Source organism: Triticum aestivum, chromosome 7D, assembly GCF_018294505.1.
Source record: "Triticum aestivum cultivar Chinese Spring chromosome 7D, IWGSC CS RefSeq v2.1, whole genome shotgun sequence".
NCBI classification, from domain to species: Eukaryota; Viridiplantae; Streptophyta; class Magnoliopsida; order Poales; family Poaceae; genus Triticum; species Triticum aestivum.
Genome location: NC_057814.1, coordinates 567,463,252 through 567,474,548, shown reverse-complemented (window position 1 = coordinate 567,474,548; position 11,297 = coordinate 567,463,252). Strand labels below are relative to the sequence as shown.

At 57.6% G+C, this 11,297-nt stretch overlaps 1 protein-coding gene across 1 annotated transcript; it reads left to right on the top strand.

Annotated features, from left to right (window-relative positions):
• The first annotated feature begins 366 nt into the window (after positions 1-366).
• On the top strand, positions 367-3,175 carry LOC123166212 (uncharacterized). Its single transcript, XM_044583975.1, has 3 exons — positions 367-813; positions 905-2,062; positions 2,152-3,175. The coding sequence occupies exons 1-3, from the start codon at positions 382-384 to the stop codon at positions 2,929-2,931; spliced, it is 2,370 nt and encodes a 789-aa protein (XP_044439910.1). The 5' UTR covers positions 367-381; the 3' UTR covers positions 2,932-3,175.
• The last annotated feature ends 8,122 nt before the right edge of the window (positions 3,176-11,297 follow it).

Genomic DNA, 11,297 nt, shown 5'->3' with positions numbered 1-11,297 from the left:
AGGGGACGTGAATGGAGCATCTACTACCATTCACAGTACTACCAGTAGTAGGTGCTGGTACTGAAGTAACTGGTGTACTCCTACTGTACCGGGAGCCAGTCTTGCTTGCACACATGAAGCAAGCCGAGCATACCATACGCGTCGTCCACTATACGCCGGAGTGGCGTCTGTGGATAGAGCGCCGCAGGCGTCCACTGGAGGCAAGCAAACGCGACGCAAGCGGGCACGCTCGCGCCAGTGCACGCGGCCATGTCGGGCGGGGCGCGCCGGCAGGCCCTGCGCGGCACCACGCTGCGCTGCCTGCCTGCCTGACTCCAACTGTAAACACTGGGTTTTTTATCTCGTTTTTACCTCTGCGGCTCGCGGTTGAAAACACAGAGCATGCCCGTCACGCACCAATCGGCGCGCCGGGGCGGCGTCACGGCACGCACGCGCACGCGGCCCGCACATGCGCGCCCGCGGGGCTGCCACATGATTTTCGTCCGTTCCCAGTCAAAGGCGCAGGCGCGGGCCGCTTTAAGACGCGCCCACCAAAACCTGCGTGCGAGGCAGGCAGGCACCCGGAGCGCCGCCGCAGTCCCAGTCTCACCCCCACCCACCAACACACGCATCGCTCTTCAGACCCCGCCGGAGAGGCAGGGAGGCGAAGCGGGACGGACGGAGATGGTTGCCATGGGCGCGGACGAGGAGGAGCGGCCCGTGCACCAGGGCTGCATGGCCGGCTTCCTCCACCTCTTCGACCGCCCGCACGTCCTCTCCGGCAAGCGCCGCCTCTGCCACCACCCCCGCCGCCTCCTCTCCTCCTCCTCCAGCGTACGTAGCGCACGCGCGCGCGCCACTCCCGTTTTTCTCTGTTCTTCCCCCTCGCTCGTAGATTAATGAGAATGCTTGGTTTGTGCATCAGGGGTCGGCGACGCCGTCGGAGATGTCGATGCCGCTGGACAGGGCGACGCCGCTGCCGTCTTCGCCCGAGATGACGCCGCCCGCGGCGCCGAGGCCGTCGCTCCAGCTCCCGCCGCTGGACCTGAAGGACAGGGGTGGCGCGGCCGCGTCCTGGAGGCTGCCGCGCCTGTCGCTCGACAGCCGCGCGGTGGTCGACGCCAGGGGGAAGCTCCGGCAGCGGGACAACATCAGAACGGCGGCGCCACCGTCCCCTGGCGTGGCGGGCTCGCCCAGCGTTGTCGCGCGGCTCATGGGTCTCGACGCGCTGCCGCACGGTGCCGCGGATGAGGAGGACGGCCAGCACGCGGCTCGGGGTGGCGAGCTCAGGCGGTCCGCGTCCGAGCGAGTGCCGCGCGACCCGGCCCGCTTCCGGTTCGTCGACCCGTCTTTCTTCGAGAAGCCGGCGCTGCTTCCGCAGAGGCCGTCGTCCCCGACGGCAGAGGCGGCGCTGGCACAGCGGCAGTCGCCGGATCCGGCTTTCCACAGGGCGGCGGCGCTGCAGAGGCGCAGCAGCCACTTCGACGCGCGCGAGGTGTTCCCTGAGCCGGCGAAGCGCGTCGACCCGAGCGCCGGGCGCGGCGAGATCGCGCTCTGCGGCGAGATCGACCGGCGCCTCCGCAAGCGTGGCATCGCCGAGCCGGCCAGAGATCTCGAGACGCTCAAGCAAATCCTGGAAGCCCTCCAGCTCAAAGGCCTCCTCCGCCACAGCACGCCACCGCCGCCATTGTCCGTGCGCAACCATCCGCCTCCCATCGTCGTCATGCGCCCGTCCTCCCGGCCGCCGCAGCCTCCAACTTCGCCCACGAGGCGATTACGTGTCCAAGTCGACAATGCCCGCCGCCCGCGTTCTCCTGACCGGGCGGCGTCCCCCGCACGGAGCCCGGCCTCCCCGGCGCGACGCGGCCCGCAGTCCCCTCAGCGCCTCGTCTCTCCGGACAAGCGCCACCAGCCCCTCAAGAAACCGAGCAACGCTGATCTCCCAAGCATCCGCCCCCGCATTGCCCGCCACGCTGCTCATCATCTATCTCCCGACGACGACGCGTCGACCATCTTCTCGGACGGCGGCAGCAGTAGCTCTGTCAGTGCCAGCGCCAGCGCCTCCTCCCGCTGGGACCTCGAGGTAAGCCTCAGCACACAAGGCGGTAAAATCTCTGCTCAATGGACATCGTGCAACGTTTTCTCACCTGTCTGTCCATTTTTGCATTGCAGCAGCGGCAGCGGGCACGTCTGGTGGACGACCCGAGAACGGACCGCGGCCTGCTGGAGCGCTGCGACAAGCTGCTGAGCAGCATCGAGGCGTTCACCGGCGCCGGCGACGCGGCCGGCGACCAGCAGCCGAGCCCGGTGTCGGTGCTCGACGCGGCGACGTTCCTCGCCGACGAGGACTCGCCGTCGTCGTCGGGGTCGAAGCGGGGGATGGGCCGGAGAGCCCCGAGCCCCCGGCCGGCATTCTCTCTGTCCTTTCCCGAGGACGACGACGAGGTGGTCCCCGAAGCGTGGCTGGTTGGACCGGAGGCCAGTGACCCCGACTTCGCCTACGTGGCAGAAGTAGTCTGTTTGTCGGACCGGATGAGGAGCCCGAATGACGTGTACCGCACGGTGGAGAAGAGGCGCCGGCGTGGTGAGGACACGTGGCAGCACCGCAGGCTGCTCTGCGGCGCGGCGGCGGAGGCTCTGGACCGGTGGCGGTGCGCCCACCCGTCGGAGCCCGTCGCGTGGCTCCGCGGCGAGGACCTCCTGCGCCACGTCTGGGCGGAGGTCCAGTGCGCCATGGAGCCGGCTGCGGTGGCCGACGATCTGAACGACCAAACTAGTGAAGCCATCCTGCGCGACCTGGCGGCGGACCGGCGGTGGTCGCCGAGCGCCGAGGCGGCGGACACGGTGCTGCAGATCGAGCGGCTGCTGTTCAAGGACCTGGTGGCCGACGCCATCTGTGAGCTCGCCGAGGCCGACCGCCTCCGCCTCCCGCGCCGGAAGCTGGTCTTCTGATCAATCTTTTCCACTCCAGTCCCATGTCTAATCTAAATCTAAAACAAGATCAGAGCAGAGCATTAGAATATTGTTAACAGGAAAATAATGTGATCTTTTAGTCTTCATCCTCTTGTACTCCTCCTTTCTGTATACAATTATTACTGTTACAGTACTGTTCTTAGGAGTAATCAGGGCGATGCGACGGATGTAAGCCCAACCAATGAATGATGAATGAATGAAAATTTAAGTGTGTTTCCCGCCATTGCATTATTGCCATGCATGTGCCGCATGCCATGCTGCCCACTGAGAGAGTGCATGTGGTGTACCAACGCGGGCCTTTAAAGGGAATCCGGATTTTCTCTTTGACTCATCTCGCACATGTCTGCTTCATTTTGCCACTGTTTGCAAGCTGGACCTGCCGGCGCTAGGAACAGCAACTCGAACTAGTAGAGTCCCTGTATCAACAGTCGTTATAATGCACATCAAGGGCGTTCCATATTCATTATTTTGAGGCCGTCAAGGCAAAGTGCATATTAAACGCTATCCTACTGTGTGTATGGTTGTTACAACCACTTGTCCAGTCTTTAGGCCTTTGCATGCTCTCCTTTCCCACACACACTCGCATAATTCTTGTGTACTAGGGGCGTGTTTGGATGCCCGCATGCAGTCCAACCAGGCCCGCGCGGGATGTGCACGGCCTGTTTGGTTAGCTGGGCTGCATGCGGTTTGTGGCCCGCACGAAACTTAAAGCAGCCCGCAGCCTGGCCCGGCGGAAACTGCCGAATCGGCAGTTTCTCGCGCGCCTGGCAGTTGCACGCCTCGGGCAACGCGGGAGATGGAGGAGACGTCTCATAACTCGCCCCCACTCTCCTGTCACCGCCCAGTCGCACTGTTCCCATCGCTCCCTCTCTCCCTCACCGCCCCTCCCTCTCCTCTCCTCCGATGGCTCCACCTCGCCAACCGCCGCGCCGCCCTCTGACCCCCGTCGACCAGCGCATCACCAGCATCCAGGAGCGTTGGCTGGTCAGGCTCCAGAACTCGGGCCGGGACCTGGTGTCGATGTCAAAACCGGCGGATCTCGGGTAGGGGGTCCCGAACTGTGCGTCTAAGGCGGATGGTAACAGGAGGCGGGGGACACGATGTTTACCCAGGTTCGGGCCCTCTCGATGGAGGTAATACCCTACTTCCTGCTTGATTGATCTTGATGATATGTGTATTACAAGAGTTGACCTACCACGAGATCGTAGAGGCTAAAACCCTAGAAGCTAGCCTATGGTATGATTGTTATTGTCCTACGGACTAAACCCTTCGGTTTATATAGACACCGGAGGGGGCTAGGGTTACACAGAGTCGGTTACAAGGGAGGAGATCTACATATCTGTATTGCCTAGCTTGCCTTCCACGCCAAGGAGAGTCCCCTCCGGACACGGGACGAAGTCTTCAATCTTGTATCTTCATAGTCCAATAGTCCGGCCAAAGGATATAGTCCGGCTGTCCGAGGACCCCCTAATCCACGACTCCCTCAGTAGCCCCTGAACCAGGCTTCAATGACGATGAGTCCGGCGCGCTGATTGTCTTCGGCATTGCAAGGCGGGTTCCTCCTCAGAATACTCCATAGAAGATTTTGAACACAAAGGCAGTGTCCGGCTCTGCAAAACAAATTCCACATACCACCGTAGAGATAATAATATTTCCACAAATCTAATCTGCTGACGCATTTTGCAGCATGACATCACACCACGACCCGGTCATTATTCAAACCGTTTTTCACAACCAGCCACTGCACATATCGCGAGGCAGTTTCCTTGGCACGTCTTGTCGAAGCAGAGATCGTATCCCCTTATCACGGGATTCTCATCAATATGGGTGTGGGTAACCCAACCGCGCCATCAATTACGGCGCTTGGGGAATAAGCGATTTTACCAGGTAAGTGGGGAGGCGCATCGCCTCTTCCGCCCTTATAAACGGACAAGGATTCACCCTTTTTACCCACGCCTTCTTCCTCCTTGCTCATCCATTCTTGCACACTCGAGCTCCAGCGCCCAAGTTCGCGTTTTTCTCCTCAAACCACTCCAAGCATGTCCGGAGCGGGAGGCAAGTGGATGGTCTCCTCCGTTACGGAGGAGAACATCACAAAGCTACGGGGAGCCGGATATCTAGCCGCGGATATCGCACACTGGCTGCCAGATGCGGGGCAGATCATCCCTACGCCAGAGCCCCATGAGAAGGTGGTTTTCCTTACCCACTTCGTCCGCGGACTGGGATTTCCCCTCAACCTGTTTGTCCGCGGGCTCATGTTCTACTACGGGCTGGATTTTCACGATCTGGCCCCCAATTTCATCCTCAACATCTTGGCGTTTATCGTCGTGTGCGAGGCCTTCCTCCGCATCAGGCCCCACTTCGGCCTGTGGCTGAAGACCTTCAATGTTAAACCGAAGGTGGTGGTCGGCCAGCAAGCGGAGTGCGGAGGCGCCATGGTGGGAAAAATGCCTAACGTCACCTGGCTCGAAGGCTCCTATGTGGAGACCATAAAGGGGTGGCAATCGGGGTGGTTCTACATCACCGAGCCGCGCGACACCAACTGGGTGGCGGCCCCCGAATTCCGATCCGGAATCCCCACGCGGCTCACCTCCTGGAAAGAGAAGGGCCTGTCCTGGTGTTCATCGGTGGAGCTGACCGGACTCCAGAAATGCATCAGAAACATGATGAGCAAGAAAATGAAGCTTGTCAACATGGTCCAGGTCATGCTCTTCCGCCGGATCCTCCCGTGTCAACGACGGGCATTCAATTTGTGGGAGTTCGACCCGGCCGAGCACCAGACGCTGCAAGAGCTCTTCGACACGACGCACAAGGACGTCTGGAAGGTGCTGTTCAAGGGTGCCGAGGTACCTCCTCGCCTTACCGAGGACCGCAGACTCAGCACAAAGCGCCCTGCCAATCCGGTAAGTTTTCCATATCTCATAGGATGTTTATTTTCCCCAGTTTAATCATGTGCAGGATCTAAGCCTCCATGCCATTTAACAAGACTGGGTAGAGACAGCGGAGCAGATCGATTGCCCAGCTCCCCTGCCTGAAGATCCTGCAGATGCTCTCCTAACGGAGATGCTGGTTCCAGCGCCTTACGAGGTGCCGGTGAAGAAGGCCAAGAAGAAGGCCACGGGGACCCGAAAGGGTCTCCGGCGCAAGGTTATATCGGACTCATCGTCCGAAAACTCCGAGGCGCACTCCTCCCACGAAAACAAGGAGGAGGAAGAGGAAAGTTCTCCCCCCCAGCCGGGGGAGACAAGAAAAGGAAGGTTGCCCTAACCGGGGAGGCCGAAGGGTCCAAGAAGGGAAGGACCCTCCTTCCGGACTGCTCCACGATGGCCGCCTACAGTGACGACGAGTGGTTGCCCAGGGACAAGCCCCTGGCGAAGTCGTAAGTATACGGATACCATAGTAATTCATGGTATGTTTTATTGCACTGCTTCTCATCACGTCGAACATGATTATGCAGTCCGTCCCGAGCCCGTATCGACGTATCTTCGTTGGATGGTTCTTTGGACCCGTCGGATATGAATAGCGATTCACTTCCGACCGCCTCCACCCCTCGCCCTACGGACAACGTCGAGGTGTTGTCTCAAAGGGCACCGAGCCGAGGGGAGGTAGTCCTGGAGGCGCCTCAAGGCGACGTTCCGGACCCTGGGCGCAAGGGGAGCAAGACTCCCATGGGCTCCGAATTCGGCCCCCAGCCGAACACTGCGCCGGAACCTCCAGTGGTTCCGGACTCTGTCAGGCGACCCCGCGTGAAGAGGGGCAAGCCGCCTGTGCCGGTGACCTCTGTCCATCCAGAGGCATCGGACAACTTGCTAGAAGCGCTTCGCGGCGCTTCCATCGACGAAGAACACCGCACTATCATGAGTGCGGTGGTCAAGAAGGTTCAGTCCGCCAAGAGCAGACTGACTGAAGCCCGTGCCAGCCTCCTAACAGGCTTTGAGGTAAGTAACCAGATTATAAGAGAATGTTACCGCATAGACACTAGCCCCTGATGCTCTGTTTGGCGTTTGCGAAGAAAGGCTGAATAGAGGACCACTTAATAACCGCAGGAGTCTAATCGACATATGTCTATGTGCATATGCAGGCTTCACTGCTAGCCGCTGCCGCACGTACTGCGAAGGTCGCCGCACTGAAGCGGGACCTTGAGCGGTCCAAGGAAGAGCTCGGCCTTGCCAAAAGGCAGCTCGAAGAGAACAAAGGTAAGTTATACCCCGTCTGTATGTTGATAAGAAAAAAACAAGGGTGGTTGCTTAGATCATGAGATCGTCATGAATTTTGCCAGGGGCCACGACCGAAGTGGCGATCCTGAAGAAGGCGCTGTCCGAGGCCGAGGACAAGGCGGCCAAGGAGCGCATTGAGCGGGAAAAACAAGAGGCCCAGGTGGGCGAGGTGCAGCAAGAGCTCCAGGCTCTCGTCAAAAAACACGAGTCCTTGGAGCTTGACTCTAAGACGCGAGAGTCCGAGCTTGCGAAGGCCCTCGAAAGCGCACAACATGCCAGGCCTAAACCCAAAAGGCCCCGAGTTCAGAGCTCTCCAGGAGCGTTCGCAGATCTACCCCGCAGTGTGTTAGATGCCGCGGAGTTCTACCGGGCCGAGGAGGGGAGCTCGACGGAGAAGTTGTTCTGGTCTCAGTATACTGGGACCGAACACCCTATGCCCTTGAGCGACCAGCTGAAGCAACTGGTCGAGCTCCACAAGGTGGCCGAACAGGCCATGAAGGGTCTTATAGTCCGGATGTGGCCTGGCGATCCCCTGCCTGATAGCTACTTCGGCCTGGTGAGGCGGCTTGTGAATGCCTGCCCACGACTTGACGTCATAAAGCGGTCTGTCTGCATCGAGGGCGCGCGCAGGGCTTTTGCCCGAGCAAAGGTCCACTGGGCGAAGCTGGACGCCGAGAAGCTGGTGAAGGAGGGGCCGCCGGAAGGCAAGGAGCATCGCCACCCCAAAATGTATTATAACAGTTGCCTGAAGGGTTCTCGCCTTGTGGCGGAGGAATGTACTAAGGTTGTAATATTCGAATGAATGTACTCATGCGATCCTGTAATATGAAACGAGTTCATTTGCGCTATGCAACGCTTTTGAATTTAAAATATTACCTTCTGTGTGGCCGTTTATAAAATCTGAGAGTTGGCCAGTCGTCGGCTTCTGCCCCCATGTAACTAGTACTGAGGTGTTCGGGATAAACCTGAGCACTCTTTATCCCAATTTTGGGTCCTTCGAGGGAGGTGTTCAGCACAACGAACCAGGCAATCAGACTATAAGGCTTTATCACTCTCACTTAGCCATAGAAGTCTACAATTTTAAATTTTGGCGAAGCCCCTAGTATTCGGAAGGCCGAATTTGGGGCGCTATATACGCCTAAGTCGGGCAAGGCCGACTCCTGGCCCGAAGCGGAAAAAGTCTTTAAGGACTTGAGACCTCTCGAACAGCGACCAGCTCTCGCCTTATCATGACAGTCAGTTTTCGGCTTTCTCTACTGAGGTGCTCGTCCGGAAGAACCGGGACACAATCGCAGTAGTTCTCCCAGCGCTACCTTAGCCGATATTGTGGAACGTAAGGTACCAAAACATGGGAGCCGGGCAAACCCAACTATTGACCCAAGACATGATTCAGAGCTGATGCATATAATGCTATAAGTTCGGGGTGCCGCACTGTCGAAAGTGTTCGGACTTCTCACGCCGTATTATGGGGTATACTGAAGCCCCTGGCGTACTGGTCGTACCAGAATGTACGGGTGCAAGTTGTCGTAAATAAACAGACAAGAAAAAAGAAGGGTAATGCAATAATAGACTAATGCTATGCATTGTTATTTAAATAATACGTCCAAGCGTACTGATACAAGTAGTGCAATAAGCAAAAGATAGGACTTATTTGACATGTCCTATCCAAGGGCAAGCTGCATATGGGTATTAAAAACGGGTACTTCGATTGTTATCGGAGACCACCTGGGGATTCCCTTGTATGTCTTAGCTTCTTGCCTCCTTGGTTGTTCCTTCCCGTAATGTGTCCAGCAATTAGACTGCCGGAAAGGGCTTCCAGAGAGTAAGGTCCTGAAAGAGAGAAAATGAGAAAGGTATACAGCCCCTGGGGCGGTTGAGCCGCATTGTGGGACGTGCCCTGGTCGTGCCCACGCCTATGCCCATGGTATTTTCAGTGCGTAATTATGTACGCGCGGCACATATTTCGTCGCTTGACTGGGACTAGGACGGGGGCCGAATTGCTAGCCGAGCTCTGAACGTGCCAGGCGATCCTGTTGCAGGTTACTCCGGACTCGCTTGACGGTATCCGAGGGCTGTCGTGGTTCTAAGTCTGACAGTAGAATGGGGGGGTAGGTATGTAGAGGCAAGATCTTAGCAATGGAGAAGTTGTACGCATGAGTTTTACGAGTTCAGGCCCTTCTCGGAGGAAGTAACAACCCTACGTCTCGGTGCCCGGAGGCGGTCGACTGGATTATATGCGTGTGTGTTACAGGGGGTGCGAACCCTTGTCACTGAGGAGGGGGTGGCTTATATAGAGTTTGCCAGACCCCTCCGGCCCTCAATTACACAGGGTTTAAGGTACATTAGGACAGGGCGTTACTGGTAACGTAGTAATAAAGTGACATAATGAACATTAAAGCTATGACGTAATGACCGACCGTTGCAATATGGGGTGGCTTTAGACCTTCTGGCGGTCGAGTGACAGTCTCCATGGTCGAGTGACTTCAAGTCTTGGAACACTTCATGGTCGAGTGGATGATGATTCTTCTTCGAATGCTTCTGGTTTTAGGGTGATGGCCTTGGGGAGGGTATCTTGGACAGGCCCATGACCCTACCCTAGGTACATAGCTTCATCATTAGCCCCCGAATGGATCAGGGTTTGAGTGGAGAAGGAGTTGAAAATACTCCTGACTCAGTATTCGAGCTCAGGAAGCGCCTTGTTAGGTTCAGAGAACAACATGGTGACTTCAACTTCTTTTTCACTCGCCTTGGTCCATTCTTGATTTTGTCGAGTGAACTTTTGCTGAAAAGCCTTGAGTGTTGATGTGGAGAAAATCTTTTGCCTGTCAGGTTGCTCTGCTACTTGCGGATCTTCGGGGATTCGAATTTGGGGAAGCGCGCCGGACGGGAAAGGCCGCAGTAATCGGGACGGATTAGGCAAGGTCGCCTCGATCTCCGCGCCCCCCCTTTTTCGCCACGTACTGTGCGCGCGGCTGTTGCGCGATTTGATAGGATAGTCTGGACCCACAAGTCAGCCACTCGGAACAGAGTCCATATAAAGCACCAGTTGGGGTTTTTTTTGCACAGTGCGTTCCCATTCCTTCCCTTCCTCCTCTTCCTCGCCGTATCTGCTTCCTTCTCAGCGCCGCTGCTCTGCCCAAGCTCCGCTCGCCGCAATGGGGAAGGAGAGGAGGGTGGGTTTGGAGCGCGCAAAAAAGGCGACGGCGAAGGCGAAGGGGAAGAAACCCAGCCGGGGCGGATCTTCGTCGAGGTCTGGCCTGCCGCGCGGCTGGATCCAGGGCGATTGGATCCGGTCAACGATTCTCCAGGACAACATCGACGATCTGGCTGAGGAGGGGTTGATTCCTCACGGATCTGCACGGCTTCCGGGGAATGAGACCGAGCCTCATCCGCAGGAGGGTGAGTGCGTCCTCCTCGCCACTCACGTTGACCGCGGGTTTTCTTTGCCTCCTCATCCTTTTTTCTGAGCTTTCTTGAACTTCTTTGGAGCACAACTTCACCATTTTCCCCCAACACCATCGTGTATCTCGCTGCTTTCGTGTCTATGTGCGAGAACTTCTTGGGTTGTCGACCGCACTGGGGTCTCTTCAAGCACATTTTCACGTGTCGCTCTCAGTCGGTCAAAAAAGCTAATCCGAGTGACGCGAAGACGAAAGTGATCCAGATGTGTGGGGGTCTTGGGATTCAAATGAGGGGTAAGAGTTCTTTCCCAGCCATAATCCTCCCCGAGTCAGTCCGAGGGTGGCAGTCGACCTGGTTCTACTTCAAAGACCAGCCGGCCCCGGGTCAGTCGACTGGGCTTCCACCCTTTTCCATGGCCTGAGTAGAAAAACCTTCTGCCTTGAAAGTGACCCCGGGGGAGAAAGCGGAGGTGCAAGTGCTGGTTGAGCGAGTGGTCCAGCTCATCCGTGACGGCGTGACTGGCATGGATCTGTTGGAAGTCTTCCTCAGACGACGCATTCAGCCGCTTCAAGCTCGTGACCATCCGATGTGGATGTATTCGGGCATTGACGATTCCACTCGGATCCACCCAGAAGAGGTTGACGAGGATACGGTGGAGAAGTGGCTGAAGGGCATCACCGGCAACAAGGACAACCCCAGGGGGTCCAGGAGAATCCCTCCTCTCAA

What these genes read in the sequence shown, in the direction of transcription:
- LOC123166212 (XM_044583975.1), top strand. Translation starts at nt 382, where the DNA reads ATGCCCGTCACGCACCAATCGGCGCGCCGGGGCGGCGTCACGGCACGC. An exon ending in TCCTCTCCTCCTCCTCCAGC is followed by an intron (nt 814 to 904) that starts GTACGTAGCGCA and finishes TTTGTGCATCAG; the next exon opens with GGGTCGGCGACGCCGTCGGA. An exon ending in CCTCCCGCTGGGACCTCGAG is followed by an intron (nt 2,063 to 2,151) that starts GTAAGCCTCAGC and finishes TTTGCATTGCAG; the next exon opens with CAGCGGCAGCGGGCACGTCT.